The sequence below is a fragment of the Cetorhinus maximus genome, chromosome 36 (genome assembly GCF_964194155.1).
Source record: "Cetorhinus maximus chromosome 36, sCetMax3.hap1.1, whole genome shotgun sequence".
Classification (NCBI taxonomy): Eukaryota; Metazoa; Chordata; class Chondrichthyes; order Lamniformes; family Cetorhinidae; genus Cetorhinus; species Cetorhinus maximus.
The window spans coordinates 7,888,322-7,910,528 of record NC_135914.1 but is presented as its reverse complement, the minus strand read 5'-3'; the positions used below and the strand labels follow the sequence as shown (position 1 = coordinate 7,910,528).

The 22,207-nt window shown below is 49.8% G+C and overlaps 1 protein-coding gene across 1 annotated transcript in view; it reads right to left on the bottom strand.

Annotated features, from left to right (window-relative positions):
- Nucleotides 1–309: 309 nt before the first annotated feature.
- The window catches only part of LOC144672210 (semaphorin-4B-like), a 51,965-nt gene continuing 30,067 nt past the window's right edge, over nt 310–22,207 (bottom strand). Inside the window, exons 7-14 of the mRNA XM_078534027.1 lie at nt 18,695–18,828; nt 17,702–17,871; nt 15,588–15,738; nt 12,114–12,303; nt 7,883–7,998; nt 4,916–5,076; nt 3,736–3,833; nt 310–971 (exon numbers count right to left, since the gene is read on the bottom strand). Coding sequence (XP_078390153.1) covers nt 310–971; nt 3,736–3,833; nt 4,916–5,076; nt 7,883–7,998; nt 12,114–12,303; nt 15,588–15,738; nt 17,702–17,871; nt 18,695–18,828 — 1,682 coding nt within the window. The remainder of the gene's footprint in view (nt 972–3,735; nt 3,834–4,915; nt 5,077–7,882; nt 7,999–12,113; nt 12,304–15,587; nt 15,739–17,701; nt 17,872–18,694; nt 18,829–22,207) is intronic.

Sequence of the window (22,207 nt, the reverse complement as noted above, 5' to 3'; positions counted from 1 at the left end):
AAATATATATATATATATATATATAAAAAACACAAGACAGGGGAGTGTAAAACTCCCAACGTGCAGGTCCCTGAGTGAGAGGATTGTTACAAAGATGAAAAGGACATGTTTTCCCACATTGTGGTGACAGAACGCGGCAAGTGACATCTACAAAGACAGGAAAGAAACCCGCGCAAGGGTTAACCCCACCCCTGGATTACTCTGGGGGGGAACCCAGCCCCGGGTTATACTCCCCACACCACCCACCCCCTCCCTCCCACCCCACCCTCACTCGTTCCTCATTGCATCAGCCGTGTGGCATGGCCCCTCCTAGATGTCCACTTGCGTCTGAGAGTTGGGTTTGCCCCCTGTTTTTAAGGGGCTCCGAGCTGGTGGCTTGTACCCCCCCCCTGACTCCTCCTGCCCTCCTCTGGCCGGGAAGGCGCCGCACTCTTCGTCCTGAAGGTTGGGGTAGCTTCCGTTGCCGACGGGGCCTTTGCTTAAGGGGGCCGTCTCCGGGCAGCTCCCGCTTACCGGGCCGCTCTCCGCCTTGGCTGAGGTGCCCACTCGGGCTTTCCACCGGTTCCTCAGCCTCTGGGAGTGAGAGTACAGAGCGAAAACAGCCACCACCACAGCAAACAGCACCAAGAGGACGCTCACCACCACCAGCTCGCTCCAGTATGTCTTCACAGCAGGGTTCCTGTGAGACTGCTGACCTGGGTTCCCTTCCCATGAGGCGGGGTCAGTAACCTGAAGCGAATAACTCACCAGCAATACCCTGAACCGATTCTCCATGGCCCAGCACTCCCACAGGCCCTGGTGCTCAGCGCTGGCCACAAAGCTGAGGCCGCTGGGCTGGTGGATCAAACCCGACGTCGGCGGCTCTTCCCCCTTGTGCGTCCAGCTCCTTTGTGCCAGGTTGGAGTTGGCTTGGCAGTGCAGCTGGACCAGGGAGTTCGCAAGGACCTTCTTCACGAGGGGGGCTGGGGAATCTATGGAGTAAATATAAACAGGTGTGAAGGGAAAAGGTAAAATAAACCGCAAACCGTCCGCAGGCCAAGCCTGTCATTACCGGCCAGAACGCATTTTCCTTATGATCCGTCTCCGACTCCCAGCGGGCACTGGGCACCCGGCAGAATGTCTCTGCAGGACCTGTCTCCAAACCCATGCACAGAGTTGCCAAAGTTACATCCAAATAAGAGCCCCTTGAGCCTGTTTTGCCATTCAATGAGGTCATGGCTCATCTGTGACCTAACTCCGCATACCCGTCTTTTCTCCCTTAATACCTTTGGTTAACAGAAATCTATCAAACTCCATCAATCATCAGTTTCTGTTTGTGAGAGAGTTCTGAACCTCTCCCACAAAGTGTTTCCTAATTTCACCCCTGACTTGCCTGGCTCTAAAGTTTAGACTCTGCCCCCTAGTTCTGGACTCCCCCAGCCAGCAAAAATAATTCCTCTCAATCTACCCTAGCAGTTCCTCTTAATATCTTGAAAACTTTCATCAACTCACCTCTTAATGTTATAAATGCCAGGGAATACTAGCCTACTTTCTGTAATCTCTCCTGGTAATTTAACCGTTGGAGTCAAGGTACCATTCAGCGTGCTGACTAGCTGTGAAAACAGCACAGCCCAATCTAGTCCTGACCCGAGGTTGACAGGCAAACTTTCAAGGGGCAGTGAGTAGGCAGCAATGAGGAAAGGGACCTCAGGCTGATATTACACACAGACACAGACGCACTCACACACATACACAAGGACTCACAGACACACACACACGCACACACACACAGACACACACACACAAGGACTCACAGACACACACACAGACACACATACAGACACACACACACACACACACACACAAAAACTCACACAGATACACACAGAGAGATATACACACATGCACACACAAAGATGCACATGTACCCACGGACACACACACACAGAAACACACAGATACACACGCGCAGATGCACAAGCATAGATGCACAGACACACACACACACACTCACAGCTACAAACACAGAGATACACACACATGCGCAGACACACACATGCACAGACACAAACACACATACATGCACACACACACACGTGTACACACACAGACACACACACATGCATAGACACACAGAGACACATACACCATAGACACACAGAGACACATACACAGGGACACACACACATTCATACATACAGACACATACACAAAGGCACACACACTTAGATGCACAAACATACAAACACAAAGGCACACACACACACACACACACACAGATACACAGGCACATTGTCATGAAGAGATATAGTTATTGGAAATTATTAAATTGGAATTTGGTCTGTGTCTGTGTGTGGCTTAATTGGATTAAAGCCAGCTAGTCTAGGTGCTTTGATGTATAGTTGTTTGAGATGTTAATTATATAAAAGGAAGTTAAAAGGTAAAGTGTATATTTGTATTTGTTGAATAAACCATTCAAAGGAAGGGAGTAAAATCTTGCACCTAGCTGGGAGCCGCCAAACAATGTGTTTATTTTTTCTGCTTACTAATAATATCAGTGCTTTGAAAGGGGTTTTATTGTTAGAAGAGCTGAAGTTCAAAAGACCCAGTGATACAATGGAAAATGTACATTCAAAGGGAAAACTAGGTATATAAAGAAAGGAGTTTGTTTTGTGTAAAGTAGAGGCATTTAAGACCTAACCAGCCTGTACACCTCCAACCAACTTGCAAAGGAACCTCATTTGGAATTTTTAAGGTCAAATGTGCTTTGCCTGGTGTCTATTTAAAGTCTATGGGTTACTGTTGCCTTGGTGAAGATTTACCTGGGAGTGATTAATTTGGGGATTTGTTAAAAGTTACTATAGTAGTAATTTGTAGCCATGTGTGTGTGTGTTTAATTTGTTGTTACATTAACAAATGTTTAATTTAGTTTTATATAAAGACCATGAAACTCAGTGGTCTTATTCCTACTGAATTCAAAGTCTGCATCTCGAAATTACAAATTGCAAAAATGGGTTATGACAGTTGTTTCAAGTTTCCCTCTGGGATTTGAACAACTCAGCCTTTCCCATTGGCTGTGTCATAATACACACACAGAGATGCACACACACATAGGCACAGACACACACACACACATAGAGATACACGCACACACATAGACACACGAACACAGAGCCACACAACCACAGAGACACACACACAGAAACACACAAACACACAAACAGAGACACATATAGACAGACACAAACACTGACACACACAAGCATAGGCACACACACACAGGCAGAGACACACACACACAGACACACACACAGACACACACAGGCAGAGACACACACACACACAGGCAGAGAGACACACACAGACACACACAGGCAGAGACACACACACAGGCAGAGACACACACACACAGACACACACACACAGACACACACAGGCAGAGACACACACACACAGGCAGAGACACACACACAGACACACACAGGCAGAGACACACACACACACAGGCAGAGACACACACACAGATTCACACACACACAGACACACACAGGCAGAGACACACACACACAGGCAGAGACACACACACACACACACAGGCAGAGACACACACAGATTCACACACACAGACACACACACACAGACACACACAGGCAGAGACACACACACACGCACAGGCAGAGACACACACACAGACACTGTTTCAGGTTTCCTTGTCTGAGGCCTGTCTCTTTAACATGAATTAGTGGTTGAACAAACCTTTCTGGGTTTCCTTTGGTGCATGCATTCTCGGCTGTGGCCGGGGTGAGCAAGCGAAGGCTGCATCTGCGTTCTCGATGTCCTGTACCCAGTGGTGCCTTCAAAAAAAAAAACAATCATTTCAGACGGAGTGTGTCTGAAATATTGGCTTACAAAAAGTGTTAATGCAGAGGGATAGAGGCGGAGTGAGGTAAGAGACAGAGAGAGAAAGAGGCACACTGGCATATTCACTCAAGCACAGAGCGAAAGATTGACAGGGAGAGAGGTGGAGATGATGGACAGAGTGAGGAGACAAGACAGACGGAGAGAGAAAGAGAAAAACCGGCCAAGAGTAACCCTGAGAGAGAAAAGGAGAGAAAGACAATGGAGCGGTGAGCCAGAGTAACTGCTGAAAGAGTTAGGCCATTATAGGAAGGATGCGATTGCACTGGAGAGGGTGCAGAGGAGATTTACCAGGATGCTGCCTGGGCTGGGGAGGGTCTGAGCTATGAGGAAAGATTGGATAGGCTGGGGTTGTTTTCCTTGGAGCAGCGAAGGTTCAGAGGGGACCTGATAGAGGTGTATAAGATTATGAGGGGCACAGATAGGGTGGATAGGAAGGCACTTTTTCCATTGGTAGAAGGGTCAATAACCAGTTAAGAGGTAGAAAGATAAGATGGGAGTTGAGAAACCTTTTCACCCAGAGGGTGGAGGGAGTCTGGAACTCACTGCCTGAAAGGGTGGCTGAGTCAGAAACTCTCGTAATATTTAAGGAGTATTTAGATATTCACTTGCATGGCCATAGCCTCCGGGGCTATGGGCCAAGCCGTGGAAAATGGGATTAGTGTTGTCAGTTCTATATTGACCAGCGTGGACATGATGGGCCGAAAGGCCCCCTTCTGTTCTGCAAACGTCTATGAGTCTATGAGCCTGTGGCACAGAGCAACAAATACTATAATTCCCGGCCAGGCATCCGTGACACATTTCACCCAGAGGACAGTCCGATCACGGACTAGGTGACACGGAGACACAGGATGCAAACCCAGCCTCAGGCCGACAGCCAGCACAACTCGGCACCTCCAGCATCACCCTGGTGTGACCAGCGAGAGACTGGGCCTGGGATAGAGTGAGTCAGAACACGTGGCCGGGTGTCAGGTGTCAGGTGTCAGGGCTGCTATTCACCCCCCGGTGGTACACTCACATCTCTGGTTGGTTTCTTGTCTCCTTGCAGACCCTGTCATCTCTGTCCCAGGCGCAGTAGGGGTCTCTGGATAACACACAGTCCCCACAGCTTGGGTAAGCAGTACAGTTCGAGACAGGCACCTGCAGTACCCCTATCGATGTTCCGATGTACAGAACCCCCTATGATAAAACAAAAAGCACAGAGGGTTTGCCACAGTGTTTGAAGTGAGTACCAGCAACAGGGACTCATGAGCAAAAACCAAATAGTCCTAGAGTAGGTACCCCCTGTTATCCAGTTTCCACAACTGCACTAATTAGAATGCCATGCTAATCGGCACCACTAGTTCTACCAGAATACAGCTTCCACAACCCTGTCCCCATCAAACACTCCCAGGACAGGTACAGCACGGGGTTAGATACAAAGTAAAGCTCCCTCTACACTGTCCCCATCAAACACTCCCAGGGCAGGTACAGCACGGGGTTAGATACAGAGTAAAGCGCCCTCTACACTGTCCCCATCAAACACTCCCAGGACAGGTACAGCATGGGGTTAGATACAGAGTAAAGCGCCCTCTACACCGTCCCCATCAAACACTCCCAGGACAGGTACAGCACGGGGTTAGATACAGAGTAAAGCTCCCTCTACACTGTCCCCATCAAACACTCCCAGGACAGGTACAGCACGGGGTTAGATACAGAGTAAAGCTCCCTCTACACTGTCCCCATCAAACACTCTCAGGACAGGTGCAACATTTGGGGGTGAGGTTCATTCTGGGGTTTAAGGAGTAAAGTGTAGATGGTTAAATGCCCAGATACCAGAGAGTGCCAGGGTAGCACAGTGGAACTGTGAGAGCAATTGGTACCAGATGATGCCAGTTACTATCTGACTGCTCGATGGCTGGAGCCAAAGCCAAGGCAATATCACGTTCATACACATGTGTTCACCTGCCAGCGGGGGACACAGGACAGCACCCCCCTTCCCTAGCCCAGAGTGGGGTTAACTGCACCCCCCTCCGTTCCCTAGCCCAGAGTGGGGTTAACTGCACCCCCCCCCTTCCCTAGCCCAGAGTGGGGTTAACTGCACCCCCCCCCCTTCCCTAGCCCAGAGTGGGGTTAACTGCACCCCCCCCCGTTCCCTAGCCCAGAGTGGGGTTAACTGCACCCCCCTCCGTTCCCTAGCCCAGAGTGGGGTTAACTGCACCCCCCCCCTTCCCTAGCCCAGAGTGGGGTTAACTGCACCCCCCCCCGTTCCCTAGCCCAGAGTGGGGTTAACTGCACCCCCCCCCTTCCCTAGCCCAGAGTGGGGTTAACTGCACCCCCCCCGTTCCCTAGCCCAGAGTGGGGTTAACTGCACCCCCCTCCGTTCCCTAGCCCAGAGTGGGGTTAACTGCACCCCCCCCGTTCCCTAGCCCAGAGTGGGGTTAACTGCACCCCCCCCCGTTCCCTAGCCCAGAGTGGGGTTAACTGCACCCCCCCCCTTCCCTAGCCCAGAGTGGGGTTAACTGCACCCCCCCCCGTTCCCTAGCCCAGAGTGGGGTTAACTGCACCCCCCCCCCTTCCCTAGCCCAGAGTGGGGTTAACTGCACCCCCCCCCCTTCCCTAGCCCAGAGTGGGGTTAACTGCACCCCCCCCCGTTCCCTAGCCCAGAGTGGGGTTAACTGCACCCCCCCCCTTCCCTAGCCCAGAGTGGGGTTAACTGCACCCCCCCCGTTCCCTAGCCCAGAGTGGGGTTAACTGCACCCCCCTCCGTTCCCTAGCCCAGAGTGGGGTTAACTGCACCCCCCCCGTTCCCTAGCCCAGAGTGGGGTTAACTGCACCCCCCCCCGTTCCCTAGCCCAGAGTGGGGTTAACTGCACCCCCCCCCTTCCCTAGCCCAGAGTGGGGTTAACTGCACCCCCCCCCGTTCCCTAGCCCAGAGTGGGGTTAACTGCACCCCCCCCCCTTCCCTAGCCCAGAGTGGGGTTAACTGCACCCCCCCCCTTCCCTAGCCCAGAGTGGGGTTAACTGCACCCCCCTCCCCTTCCCTAGCCCAGAGTGGGGTTAACTGCACCCCCCTCCCCTTCCCTGTCCCAGAGTCGGGGTGAACAGCCCCCGCCAACCCCCTTCCCTAGCCCAGGGTGGGGATGAACAGCCCCCCCCCATTCCCTGTCCCAGGGTGGGGGTGAACAGCCCCCATTCCCTGTCCCAGGGTGGGGGTGAACAGCCCCCCCCCATTCCCTGTCCCAGGGTGGGGGTGAACAGCCCCCCCCCATTCCCTGTCCCAGGGTGGGGATGAACAGCCCCCCCCCATTCCCTGTCCCAGGGTGGGGGTGAACAGCCCCCATTCCCTGTCCCAGGGTGGGGGTGAACAGCCCCCCCCCATTCCCTGTCCCAGGGTGGGGGTGAACAGCCCCCATTCCCTGTCCCAGGGTGGGGGTGAACAGCCCCCCCCCATTCCCTGTCCCAGGGTGGGGGTGAACAGCCCCCATTCCCTGTCCCAGGGTGGGGGTGAACAGCCCCCATTCCCTGTCCCAGGGTGGGGGTGAACAGCCCCCATTCCCTGTCCCAGGGTGGGGGTGAACAGCACCCCCCCATTCCCTGTCCCAGGGTGGGGGTGAACAGCACCCCCCCATTCCCTGTCCCAGGGTGGGGGTGAACAGCCCCCATTCCCTGTCCCAGGGTGGGGGTGAACAGCCCCCATTCCCTGTCCCAGGGTGGGGGTGAACAGCACCCCCCCATTCCCTGTCCCAGGGTGGGGGTGAACAGCACCCCCCCATTCCCTGTCCCAGGGTGGGGGTGAACAGCCCCCATTCCCTGTCCCAGGGTGGGGGTGAACAGCCCCCATTCCCTGTCCCAGGGTGGGGGTGAACAGCCCCCATTCCCTGTCCCAGAATGGCAGAGGTGAAAATTCACGCCCAGACTTATCAATGTGCCAGTGGCTCCACCTGTCCCACTGTCCATGGCCCACAAGTTAAGAGGTGCACACAGAGGAAACAAGGCTGCTGACCTTTTCAGGAGAGAGTACGAGGCTGTGCACAGACTGTGGAGTTGAGAAGAGTTGGAGCTCCTCAATGATGTAAGAGTTACCATTCACATACAGCGCTTTGTGCAGGAAACCACGGGCTGGGGGAGGAAAAGGAGCAAAGTGAAATAGGCAGAGCAATTAAGAGAATTCCTTTCCTTTTCTTCCCATACCCATATCCCCATTCATGTCTCAACTAATCCATAGGAACTCACACCTGCCAGAGACTTAGCAGAATGCATGTCACAATTAAACTGGGCACCCTGTGTAGAAGGAGCTTTACTCTATATCTAACCCCATTCTGTACCTGTCCTGGGAGTGTTTGATGGGGACAGTGTAGAGGGAGCTTTACTCTGTATCTAACCCCATTCTGTACCTGTCCTGGGAGTGTTTGATGGGGACAGTGTAGAGGGAGCTTTACTCTGTATCTAACCCCATTCTGTACCTGTCCTGGGAGTGTTTGATGGGGACAGTGTAGAGGGAGCTTTACTCTGTATCTAACCCCATTCTGTACCTGTCCTGGGAGTGTTTGATGGGGACAGTGTAGAGGGAGCTTTACTCTGTATCTAACCCCGTGCTGTACCTGTCCTGGGAGTGTTTGATGGGGACAGTGTAGAGGGAGCTTTACTCTGTAACTAACTCCGTGCTGTACCTGTCGTGGGAGTGTTTGATGGGGACAGTAGAGAGGGAGCTTTACTCTGTATCTAACCTCGTGCTGTACCTGTCCTGGGAATGTTTGATGGGGACAGTGTAGAGGGAGCTTTACTCTATATCTAACCCCATTCTGTACCTGTCCTGGGAGTGTTTGATGGGGACAGTGTAGAGGGAGCTTTACTCTGTATCTAACCCCGTGCTGTACCTGTCCTGGGAGTGTTTGATGGGGACAGTGTAGAGGGAGCTTTACTCTGTATCTAACCCCGTGCTGTACCTGTCCTGGGAGTGTTTGATGGGGACAGTGTAGAGGGAGCTTTACTCTGTATCTAACCCCGTTCTGTACCTGTCCTGGGAGTGTTTGATGGGGACAGTGTAGAGGGAGCTTTACTCTGTATCTAACCCCATGCTGTACCTGTCCTGGGAGTGTTTGATGGGGACAGTGTAGAGGGAGCTTTACTCTGTAACTAACCCCGTGCTGTACCTGTCCTGGGTGTGTTTGGTGGGGACAGTGTAGAGGGAGCTTTACTCTGTATCTAACCCCGTGCTGTACCTGTCCTGGGTGTGTTTGATGGGGACAGTGTAGAGGGAGATTTACTCTGTATCTAACCCCGTGCTGTACCTGTCCTGGGAATGTTTGATGGGGACACTGTAGAGGGAGCTTTACTCTGTATCTAACCCCGTGCTGTACCTGTCCTGGGAGTGTTTGATGGGGACAGTGTAGACGGAGCTTTACTCTGTATCTAACCCCGTGCTGTACCTGTCCTGGGAGTGTTTGATGGGGACAGTGTAGAGGGAGCTTTACTTTGTATCTAACCCCGTGCTGTACCTGTCCTGGGAGTGTTTGATGGGGACAGTGTAGAGGGAGCTTTACTCTGTATCTAACCCCATTCTGTACCTGTCCTGGGAGTGTTTGATGGGGACAGTGTAGAGGGAGCTTTACTCTGTATCTAACCCCGTGCTGTACCTGTCCTGGGAGTGTTTGATGGAGACAGTGTAGAGGGAGCTTTACTCTGTATCTAACCCCATGCTGTACCTGTCCTGGGAGAGTTTGATTGCTGGTATACATTCATTGGTATAACACCCTACTTCGCTGCTCACAAGAGAAGTAAAGGTAACAGTTCCACTGATGTTATTTGCAGTCTCAGGCGACAATGTGTGAAACGCAGGTCCCTTTAAGGGTAAAGCCAAGCTTCTGGATGAACCGAGAGCAGGTTATGCTCGTTGAAGTCTGGACTGAAGAGCTGGTTTTCCCCCCCTCCGCCATGAGGGACTTTCTGCTTTTTAACAGGGAGACGATCCTTATGTCAGTGGTAGGGAAATTATTGGAGAAGATTCTTCGTGACAGGATTTACTACCATTTGGAAGCAAATGGGCGTATTAGTGAGAGGCAGCATGGTTTTGTGAAGGGGAGGTCGTGTCTCACTAACTTGATCGTGTTTTTCGAGGAAGTGACAAAGATGATCGACGATGGAAGGGCAGTGGATGTTATATACATGGATTTCAGTAAGGCCTTTGACAAGGTCCCTCATGGCAGACTGGTACAGAAGGTAAAGTAGCACGGGATCAGAGGTGAGCTGGCAAGATGGATACAGAATTAGCTTGATCATAGAAGACAGAGGGTAGCAGTGGAAGGGTGCTTTTCTGAATGGAGAGCTGTGACTAGTGGTGTTCCGCAGGGATCAGTACTGGGACCTTTGCTGTTTGTAGTATACATAAATGATTTGGAGGAAAATGTAACTGGGCTAATTAGTAAGTTTGCAGACGACACTAAGGTTGGAGGAGTTGCAGATAGTAAAGAGGATTGTCAAAGGATACAATGGGATATAGATCAGTTGGAGACTTGGGCGGAGAAATGGCAGATGGAGTTTAATCCAGACAAATGCGAGGTAATGCATTTTGGAAGGTCCAATACAGGCAGGAATTACACAGTAAATGGCAGAACCCTTAAGTGCATCGACGGGCAGAGGGATCTGGGTGTATAGGTCCACAGGTCACTGAAAGTGGCAACGCAGTTGGATAAGATAGTCAGGAAAGCATATGGCATGCTTGCCTTCATTGGCAGGGGTATTGAGTATAAAAGCTGGGAAGTCATGCTGCAGCTGTATAGAACCTTGGTTAGGCCACACTTGGAATATTGCGTGCAATTCTGGTCGCCACATTACCAGAAGGATATGGAGGCATTGGAGAGGGTGCAGAGGAGGTTTACCAGGATGCTGCCTGGTCTGGAGGTTATTAGCTATGAGGAGAGGTTGGAGAAACTCGGATTGTTCTCACTAGAGCGACAGAGATTGAGGGGCGACTTGATAGAAGTTTACAAAATTCTGAGTGGCATGGACAGAGTAGATAGTCAGAAGCTTTTTCCCAGGGTGGAAGAGTCAATCACTAGGGGACATAGATTTAAGGTGAGAGGAGAAAACTATAGAGATGTGCGGGGCAAGTTTTTTACGCAGAGGGTAGTGAGTGTCTGGAATTCGCTGCCAGAGGAGGTGGTGGAAGCAGGTACGATAGTGGTGTTTAAGAGGCAGCTTGACAAATACATGAATAGGATGGGAATAGAGGGATACGGACCCCGGAAGTGCAAAATGTTTTAGTTGACGGGCAATATGATCGGCGCAGGCTTGGAGGGCCGAAGGGCCTGTTCCTGTGCTGTACTTTTCTTTGTTCTTTGTTCAGAAGGAAAGAGTGGAAACTGGTATTTGTAATGAACTATAGTTTAATAATAAAACAGTTATGATTCACAGAATGTGCTACCTGATTTGGTAAATGGTTACCCACCTATTAGACATCAGGTATATGTGCCTACCTGTGATCAGGAACATCAGGTATATGTGCCTACCTGTGATCAGGAACATCAGGTATATGTGCCTACCTGTGATCAGGAACATCAGGTATATGTGCCTACCTGTGATCAGGAACATCAGGTATATGTGCCTACCTGTGATCAGGAACATCAGGTATATGTGCCTACCTGTGATCAGGAACATCAGGTATATGTGCCTACCTGTGATTGGGAACATCAGGTATATGTGCCTACCTGTGATCGGGAACATCAAGTATATGTGCCTACCTGTGATCGGGAACATCAGGTATATGTGCCTACCTGTGATCGGGAACATCAGGTATATGTGCCTACCTGTGATCAGGAACATCAGGTATATGTGCCTACCTGTGATTGGGAACATCAGGTATATGTGCCTACCTGTGATCAGGAACATCAGGTATATGTGCCTACCTATGATCAGGAACATCAGGTATATGTGCCTACCTGTGATCGGGAACATCAGGTATATGTGCCTACCTGTGATCGGGAACATCAGGTATATGTGCCTACCTGTGATCGGGAACATCAGGTATATGTGCCTACCTGTGATCGGGAACATCAGGTATATGTGCCTACCTGTGATCAGGAACATCAGGTATATGTGCCTACCTGTGATCAGGAACATCAGGTATATGTGCCTACCTGTGATCAGGAACATCAGGTATATGTGCCTACCTGTGATCGGGAACATCAAGTATATGTGCCTACCTGTGATCGGGAACATCAGGTATATGTGCCTACCTGTGATCAGGAACATGACTCTGTGTTTCATCAAGTTGACTGACAGTACAGAGTCCACTGCTATCTTCAGGTACTTCTCCTTCAGTTTTACCAGCTGTGGTTGGTGTCCCGTGGGATGTACCACGCCATCCATCATGAAACGGTCTTTGACAAGGTTGAGGGTTGAATCCATATAAGGCTTTGTGTTACACTGCAGAAACCATGGTTAGACAGGCATGAGGTGGGGAAGGATGAAGGGCTGTCACATGCTAAAAGAGAGGTGAGAGGAAATATAACAGAACTTCTTCCCCTCTGTATCTAACCCCGTGCTGTACCTGCCCTGGGAGTGTTTGATGGGGACAGTGTAGAGGGAGCTTTACTCTGTATCTAACTCCGTGCTGTACCTGCCCTGGGAGTGTTTGATGGGGACAGTGTAGAGGGAGCTTTACTCTGTATCTAACTCCGTGCTGTACCTGCCCTGGGAGTGTTTGATGGGGACAGTGTAGAGGGAGCTTTACTCTGTGTCTAACCCCGTGCTGTACCTGTCCTGGGAGTGTTTGATGGGGACAGTGTAGAGGGAGCTTTACTCTGTATCTAACCCCGTGCTGTACCTGTCCTGGGAGTGTTTGATGGGGACAGTGTAGAGGGAGCTTTACTCTGTATCTAACCCCGTGCTGTACCTGTCCTGGGAGTGTTTGATGGGGACGGTGTAGAGGGAGCTTTACTCTGTATCTAACCCCGTGCTGTACCTGTCCTGAGAGTGTTTGATGGGGACGGTGTAGAGGGAGCTTTACTCTGTATCTAACCCCGTGCTGTACCTGTCCTGGGAGTGTTTGATGAGGACAGTGTAGAGGGAGCTTTACTCTGTATCTGACCCCATGCTGTACCTGTCCTGGGAGTGTTTGATGAGGACAGTGTAGAGGGAGCTTTACTCTGTATCTGACCCCGTGCTGTACCTGTCCTGGGAGTGTTTGATGGGGACGGTGTAGAGGGAGCTTTACTCTGTATCTAACCCCGTGCTGTACCTGTCCTGGGAGTGTTTGATGGGGACGGTGTAGAGGGAGCTTTACTCTGTATCTAACCCCGTGCTGTACCTGTCCTGGGAGTGTTTGATGGGGACGGTGTAGAGGGAGCTTTACTCTGTATCTAACCCCGTGCTGTACCTGTCCTGAGAGTGTTTGATGGGGACGGTGTAGAGGGAGCTTTACTCTGTATCTAACCCCGTGCTGTACCTGTCCTGGGAGTGTTTGATGAGGACAGTGTAGAGGGAGCTTTACTCTGTATCTGACCCCATGCTGTACCTGTCCTGGGAGTGTTTGATGAGGACAGTGTAGAGGGAGCTTTACTCTGTATCTGACCCCGTGCTGTACCTGTCCTGGGAGTGTTTGATGGGGACAGTGTAGAGGGAGCTTTACTCTGTATCTAACCCCGTGCTGTACCTGTCCGGGAGTGTTTGATGGGGACAGTGTAGAGGGAGCTTTACTCTGTATCTAACCCCGTGCTGTACCTGTCCTGGGAGTGTTTGATGGGGACAGTGTAGAGGGAGCTTTACTCTGTATCTAACCCCGTGCTGTACCTGTCCTGGGAGTGTTTGATGGGGACAGTGTAGAGGGAGCTTTACTCTGTATCTAACCCCGTGCTGTACCTGTCCTGGGAGTGTTTGATGGGGACGGTGTAGAGGGAGCTTTACTCTGTATCTAACCCCGTGCTGTACCTGTCCTGGGAGTGTTTGATGGGGACAGTGTAGAGGGAGCTTTACTCTGTATCTAACCCCGTGCTGTACCTGTCCTGGGAGTGTTTGATGGGGACAGTGTAGAGGGAGCTTTACTCTGTATCTAACCCCGTGCTGTACCTGTCCTGGGAGTGTTTGATGGGGACGGTGTAGAGGGAGCTTTACTCTGTATCTAACCCCGTGCTGTACCTGTCCTGGGAGTGTTTGATGGGGACAGTGTAGAGGGAATTTACTCTGTATCTAACCCCGTGCTGTACCTGTCCTGGGAGTGTTTGATGGGGACAGTGTAGAGGGAGCTTTACTTTGTATCTAACCCCGTGCTGTACCTGTCCTGGGAGTGTTTGATGGGGACAGTGTAGAGGGAGCTTTACTCTGTATCTAACCCCGTGCTGTACCTGTCCTGGGAGTGTTTGATGGGGACAGTGTAGAGGGAGCTTTACTCTGTATCTAACCCCGTGCTGTACCTGTCCTCGGAGTGTTTGATGGGGACAGTGTAGAGGGAGCTTTATTCTGTATCTAACTCTGTGCTGTACCTGTCCTGGGAATGTTTGATGGGACGGTGTAGAGGGTGCTTTATTCTGTATCTAACCCCGTGCTGTACCTGTCCTGGGAGTGTTTGATGGGGACAGTGTAGAGGGAGCTTTACTCTGTATCTAACCCCGTGCTGTACCTGTCCTGGGAGTGTTTGATGGGGACAGTGTAGAGGGAGCTTTACTCTGTATCTAACCCCGTGCTGTACCTGTCCTGGGAGTGTTTGATGGGGACAGTGTAGAGGGAGCTTTACTCTGTATCTAACTCCGTGCTGTACCTGTCCTGGGAATGTTTGATGGGACGGTGTAGAGGGAGCTTTATTCTGTATCTAACCCCCTGCTGTACCTGTCCTGGGAGTTTTCCTGCCACTTCTCTTCTAAGGTTATTTTCCTATACTTCACCCAAGTGGTCATCCTTTATCCATGAGCTTGATACAGAGTGATGACTGGCCCATTAACTATCAGAGTATCATAGGACATTTTTACACCTGACGACAGTGTCCAGTGTCAGTCACTTTGCAGTGATCAGGACAAGGAGCCTTGGCTGATTCTTTCCTCCCTTGCCAATCACCTTTGAAGTCAAGCATGCTGCCATCTACCCCTCTCGCTCTCCAATAACACATCTAAGGGGTAGACTATTGACTGGGCCCATTGCTGAGCCCAGCTGGCACTGCGAAGGGAGCACGCTTTTGGACTAAGGGGACCTTGGACCATTTCTGGGGAGGGCTGGTGCCAGGGCAGTCGTGCTGAGTGACAGGACTGCAGAGCTGGTGGAGGACCAAGATTGTGCACTCCTGCAACCCACATTCGGTCCCCGGTTAAGAGCTTCACCTATTCTGGGCCAGCGATACCTAAAACGTGGCAGCGGCTCTTTATAACTCAGCACTGCTAAACTGGTAATGATCGGTGCCTTTTTTACATCTGAAACATGGGTACAATGCATACCAATTTCTACCACTATGTACAAAGGGGTTGAGTCTGTCACACTCCAGGCATAAAGTAGAAAGAAATATGAATATAGAGATGATGGAATGGTCTGGTCCTGGAACCAGGAATTTATAAGCTTCCGCCCACCTACAGAGTCCCCAGCCCAGGAGCAAATAGCTTCTAATTGATCTCAGAACCCCCTTATGAAGCCTCAGAATATTGTGATTCTCATTGCAATTTGAGGTCAATGCCTTATTACCTTTTTTGAAAAGGTGAGTCCATTTATTGAAAAGAAACACAACTCACAGAGCCAGGCCTCATGTCCAAACCATCAGCTGAAAATGACGACCACGTCTGTGTTTCTCTGTTCAGCAACTTGTACAGCCCGTTGAACACCACTTGAATGTTGTGTAAAGTAAAGGCACAGACTGCAGAGCTGTCAGAGGCACCGCGGAACCTGCAAAGTAAGGGTAGGCATGGTTAATGCCGAAAGCTCGAAATTAGAAGGGACGTTTGGGGAAGTTTTTCAACTAGAGGGTAATTGCGTTGTGCAATCAGTTGTCAGGGAAGGCTATTTAACACATTGCATAAATGGAGACCATTTGCTGTGTTTCTTGTGATTGTTTTGATATTTCCTTCTGCTTTTTATTTCTACATTTATCCCCACCTCCAGATACTGGTCAAATTCTCCTTGCTCCACTGTCTTCTGAAATGTTTTAGTCGTGATCATTATGATAAACGCTCCACGAAGCGAACGTTGGGTGTCAGGTTTCAGTGGTGCTGCATGATGAATGGTGGGTGTTGTTGATTGTTGGAAGCTGGGTGTTGTGATCTGTCATGTAGTGGAAGCTGTTAGATAATATTGTGCGCTGGATATGGTCGGGCGGTGGATAATGCCGGCCGGTGGATAATGCCGGGCGGTGGATATTGTCGAGTGGTGGATATCGACTGCGATGGATATTGTCGGGCGGTGGATATTGTCGAGTGGTGGATATTGACAGCGATGGATATTGTCGGGTGGTGGATATTGATGGCGATGGATATTATCAGGTAATGGATATTGTCGGGCGGTGGATATTGATGGCGATGGATATTGTCGGGCAATGGATTTTGTTGGGCGGTGGATATTGACAGCGATGGATATTGTCGGGTCATGGATATTGTCGGGTGGTGGATATTGACGGCGATGGATATTGTCGGGCAGTGGATATGGTCAGGCGGTGGATAATGCCGGATGGTGGATATTGTCGGGTGGTGGATATTGACGGCAATGTATATGGTTGGGCGGTGGATATGGTCAGGCAGTGGATATGGTCGGGCGGTGGATAATGCCGGGTGGTGATTATTGTCGGGCGGTGGATATTGTCGGGTGATGGATATTGTCGGGCGGTGGATATTGACGGCGATGGATATTGTCGGGTGATGGATATGGTCGGGCGGTGGATATTATTGGCTGTTGATTTTGGGTGTTGGACTATTTTGGTTGTTGCGTTGGTGTTGAATGTTATCGGTGTTGATGGTTATTAGCTATTGACGTTATTGTAGTTTTTGGTGCGAGACTGAGCGATATATTGACAGGGTCAACATCCATAGGAAATGGGCGTGCTTTGTTGAGTTGAGTGGCCTGGCCTTTCTAAAGTAACACAAGGGATCAGCACAAATGCCACATTTACAATGATTCCACTGAGTTTGCCAGATGTAACTAAAAATAAAACATAATTACAAAGGAAATTAAGTCTGCAGTGAATGAACTAATTAAAATGTTGCTTCTCCAGTTGGAGATCAGCAGGCTTTCGCGAATAATTTCAGAAACCCAAGATCCAGGAACCAACATAGAACTCCTTGGAGCAGAGGAGGCTGAGGGGAGATTTGTTTGAGATGTACAAAATTGTGAGGGGCCTGGATAGAGTGGATGGGAAGGGTCTACTTACCTTAGCAGAGAGGTCAGTAACTGGGGGGCATAGATTTAAAGTAATCGGTAGAAAGATTAGAGGGGGGGATGAGGAAAGGTTTTTTTTTTCATTCAGAGGGTTGTGGGGCTGTGGAACTCACTGCCTGAAAGGGTAGTAGAGGAAGAAATCCCCAACTCATTTAAAAGGTGTCTGGGTGTGTACCTCAAGTGCCGGAACCAGCAGAGCCACGGACTGAATGCTGGAAAGCGGGATTAGGCCGGGTGGCTTGTTTTTTCAGCCAGCGCAGACACGATGGGCCGAATGGCCTCTTTCAGTGCCGCAAACTTTCTATGATTCTACGTAATGGTCGGCACACGATGCCTAACACATAACACACGACACCCACTAACATCTGCCAGACATACCTCAGCCAATGACGCCCAACATTGAACACATCCAACCATACAACCGAGCCCACTCAACACCAGCCAGGCTCCAACGTGAAGATTGATTTGATCTGTTTCTTACCACTGTGAGCTAAAGACGCCGTAGAACACTGACCCCTCCTCATCCTTGGAGACAAACATGTCCTGAAGTACGTTGAATGGGAATTGGTCCTCGGGGAGGTAACACAGCAGCTGAGCCTTGAGGAAGGTGGTCCATCGTTTCTGTAACACCCGCTCGCCACCATTATCACTCTGGGCAAGAAGCCAATCTCGGTTAGTTTGCGCTGGGTTAAAAATGCCGTAAAACCTTATACATTGCCATGTTCCACTTTGGCTTCCCTAGTCTTTCATCCCCGCTCTCTATCTCGTGCACCATGTTCCCTTTCTCTCTTCCGGCTCCTTTATAGCATGACGTGAAAGTTACAGGTCTGTTTTCTGTAAGACTGGGATATGGTGCGCAGTGCTAGCCATCCTCAATCTCTCAGCCATGCTCAAGTACGCTTGGCTAGAGCTGTATTCAACCATAAGGAGGAAACAATTGAGCTGACGTTGTGCTTAGCTCAGGCACAGGCCACCCATTGAACCCTACGCTTTCTTAAATTCATTCACGGGATGTGGGCGTCGCTGGCTGGGCCCAGCATTTATTGCCCATCCCTAGTTGCCCCTTGAGAAGGTGGTGGTGGGTGAGCTGCCTTCTTGAGCCGCTGCAGTCCCCGTGGTGTAGGTCCACCCACCGTGCTGTTAGGGAGGGAGTTCCAGGATTTTGACCCGGCGACAGCGAAGGAACGGCCGATATATTTCCAAGTCAGGATAGTGGGTGCTGCCCTAAGGGGTGGCCCTGTACGGTAGCGTGATAAGTATTGGCAGGGCAACCAGGGGTGAGCTGCCTCTGAACGAAACTTATGCACAGACAAGGCATTTTTTACAACAGGTACGCCTTTGACTGAGCTGACACCACGATCGGCCTAATGGACACAAACATTTCTGTGAAAGGTTTTTCCCTTTAAGTCTATCCCTGGGGAGACGTGGGCTTGGCCAGGTTCAGAGGCGATGCTGTTCCTGCGAGTCCCCTCACCTTGCACACGCGCGCCACCAGAGACAGACTCATCTTCTGCAGAAGGTCCGACTTCTGCCTGCTTTCTGTGAAAAAGAAGTAGATTTTGTCTCCCTCGCTCTCCTGGATGAACGTGGAGCCCACAAACGTCGGATCTGAAGGGAGAGATTGTTGGGAGGTCACTGTCAGGGGATGGCAATCTTCATCTCTTTTTATACAATCTGTCTCGTGAACACTCTCGGCCGGAAGGCTCTGCAAGGATGCTGATTCCCAGGGACTGCAGCACATCCCCAAGAGTTAGAGTCCCGGGAGTCACGAGTAGCTCCTTCTGGGCAAAGCTTAGATACAATGACCCGGAAACATGTCAGTGCTGCTTCCTCCCTCCCGCTGTTAAACTCCGCTGGAAACCAATCTACCAGAGATACATCAGAGTTACGCCAGAATTACACTAGAGTTATGTCAGAGTTACACCAGCATTACACTGGAGTTATGCCAGAGTTACACCAGCATTACACTGGAGTTATGCCAGAGTTACACCAGCATTACACTGGAGTTATGCCAGAGTTAAACCGGAGTTACGCCAGAGTTACGCTGCCATTACACCAGAGTTATGCAAGAGATACACAGGCATTACAGCGAAGTTATGGCAGAGTTACACCATAGGAAAATAAGATTAGAGAAATGAATGTGTGGCTCAAAGACTGCTGTGGGGGTGTAGGTTCCAGTTCATGGGGCACTGGCACCAGTACTGGGGACGGTGGGGGCTGCACTGTTGTGGTGGTCTACACCTGAACCATGCTGGGGCTGGTGTTCCAGTGAGCTGCATAACTAGGGAAATAGAGAGGGCTTTAAACTGAATAGTGGGGGTAAGGGATCAAATTTGGAAAGATGTGGTAAACCAAAGAATAGAGACAAGGCAAGAGAGAAAGGTATTGATATGGCAAATGATAGACTGTAACAGAAAGGGACAGAGAGTACAAATCTTAAGAGTAAATCAGAAAATAAGGCTAGACATTACAAAAATAATAAAAGGACAAAACTAAAGGCTCTGCATCTAAACGCATATAGCATTCGAAACAAAAGAGATGAGCTGGCAGTGCAAATAGAAATAAGTAAGGACAATCTGATAGCCATGACAGAGGCCTGACTACAGGATGACATATAGATTGGGACCTGAATGTTGAAGGGTGTGTGACATTTAGGAAGGACAGGGGGTTAGGAAAAGGTGGAGGGGTGGTTCTGTTAATGATGGCGTTATTGCATCAGCGAGGGATGACTTAAGCTCAGGAAACCAGAATGTAGAAGCTGTTTGGGTCGAGATGAGAAATGATAAAGGCAAAAAGTCCTTTGTAGGGCTGGTGTACAGGCCCCCTAACAGTCACCACATGGTAAGACAGAGTATAAAGGAAGAAATAATGGGAGCCTGTAAGAAAGGTGCGGCGATAATCATGCAGGATTTTAATCTACATATAGATGGGAAAAATCAGATGGGAAAAGGCAGCGTAGATCAGAAGGTCATTGTATGTTTTTGGGATAGTTTCTTACAACAGCATGCTCCTGAGCCAACCTGGAAGCAGGCTGTACTAGACCTGGTATTATGCAGTGTGAAAGGATTAATCGATAACTTGATAGTGAAGGGGCCCCTAGGTGGCAATGATTATAATATGATTGAATTTTACATGCAGTTTGAGGGAGAGAAAAGAATGGATCCAAGATTAGTGTTTTAAACTTAAATAAGGGCAATTATTAGGGCATGAGAGCAGATTTAGCTAAAGTGAGCTGGCAAATGAGGCTAAGGGGTATGTCAACAGAGATACAATGGCAGACTTTTAAAGGGATATTTCAGAATACACAGAATAGATACATTCCAATGAGAAAGGAAAATTCCAAGGGGAGGACCCACTATCCATGGTTGGCTAAAAAAGTTAAAGACAGTATCAAACTTAAAGCAAAAGCATATATTGCTTAAAAAAAAGAGAAGTGTTGAAGTTTCCATCTTGCACTCATCAGGACACGTCACAAGAATGCCAATATAAGGGCAAAACAACGATTTATACTGTATGAGAAGAGAGTGCGGATTGGTTAGCAAGTGGACTCTGTTAGAGGCATTGACGTGGAGAATGCACCAGTGATGGTGACTGACAATGAACTGCCAAGCATGTTTCCAAAGTTCCCAAAGTTTGAAATTTAAGCCAGGCAGCTTGATCCTGATTGGTCAAGGCATTACCCTGAGGAGTGAGTCAGTGAATGGCTGTCACTTTTTTTTGTTTAGCTGAAACAAGCGCAATGCGTGTAGAGGGATCTGGGTGTCTTAGTGCGTGAATCGCAAAAGGCTAGTATGCAGGTACAGCAAGTAATTAGGAAAGCTGCCTGCAAAGAACAGGGCCCTGAATATTAACATGTGTAAATGCACCACACTGTGAGTCCGAATACAATCTTAAATTGGTTGTCAGCGTAATTCTTAGCACACTGAGGATTATTTAGCAAATGTTGTCCAATTGCGGAATCACATCTAATGTGGGACACTGTGCTTTGAGTTTTGCAAGCACGGGCTGGTTGGGTACGGACTGTACCTTGCCTGTTGCAAACAGCGGCTGAGACATGCTGCTTGATACGATCTGCCAGTCTTTGAGATGTATGGCCTACATACCACATCACTCATTTGTGTGATAGACAGAACGTCTCGTTGGCTTGACCGCAGCATCCTGTTAGTGGTGAATACTACTGCATAGTAGCAGCGTGAAACAGCTAGACCATAAGACCATAAGACATAGGAGCAGAAATTAGGCCATTCGGCCCATCGAGTCTGCTCCGCCATTCAATCATGGCTGATACGTTTCTCAGCCCCATTCTCCCGCCTTCTCCCCGTAACCTTTGATCCCCTTACCAATCAAGAACCTATCTATCTCCGTCTTAAATACACTCAATGACCTGGCCTCCACAGCCTTCTGTGGCAATGAATTCCATAGATTCACCACTCTCTGGCTAAAGAAGTTTCTCCTCATCTCTGTTCTAAAAGGTCTTCCCTTTACTCTGAGGCTGTGCCCTCGGGTCCTAGTCTCCCCTACTAATGGAAACATCTTCCCCACGTCCATTCTATCCAGGCCTTTCAGTGTTCTGTAAGTTTCAATCAGATCCCCCCTCATCCTTCTAAACTCCATCGAGTATAGACCCAGAGTCCTCAAACGTTCCTCATATGTTAAGCCTTTCATTCCTGGGATCGTTCTCGTGAACCTCCTCTGGACCCTCTCCATGGCCAGAACATCCTTCCTGAGGTACGGGGCCCAAAATTGCTCACAATATTCTATATGTGGTCTGACCAGAGCCTTATAAAGCCTCAGCAGCTAGCTTCACCTGTTGTTCAAATTTTTGAGATAGATCACCCTGGGAGGGCATGGCGAGGTAGTCTGGGCATTTTTCAGGGCCAAAAGTGACAGCCTAAAGCCCGTTCATGAGTTTGCATGATATAGAGCGCGAAATGATCTGATCAAGGTAGCCATTATCCCATGGGATGCCTTTGATGCCGCTCTTCTC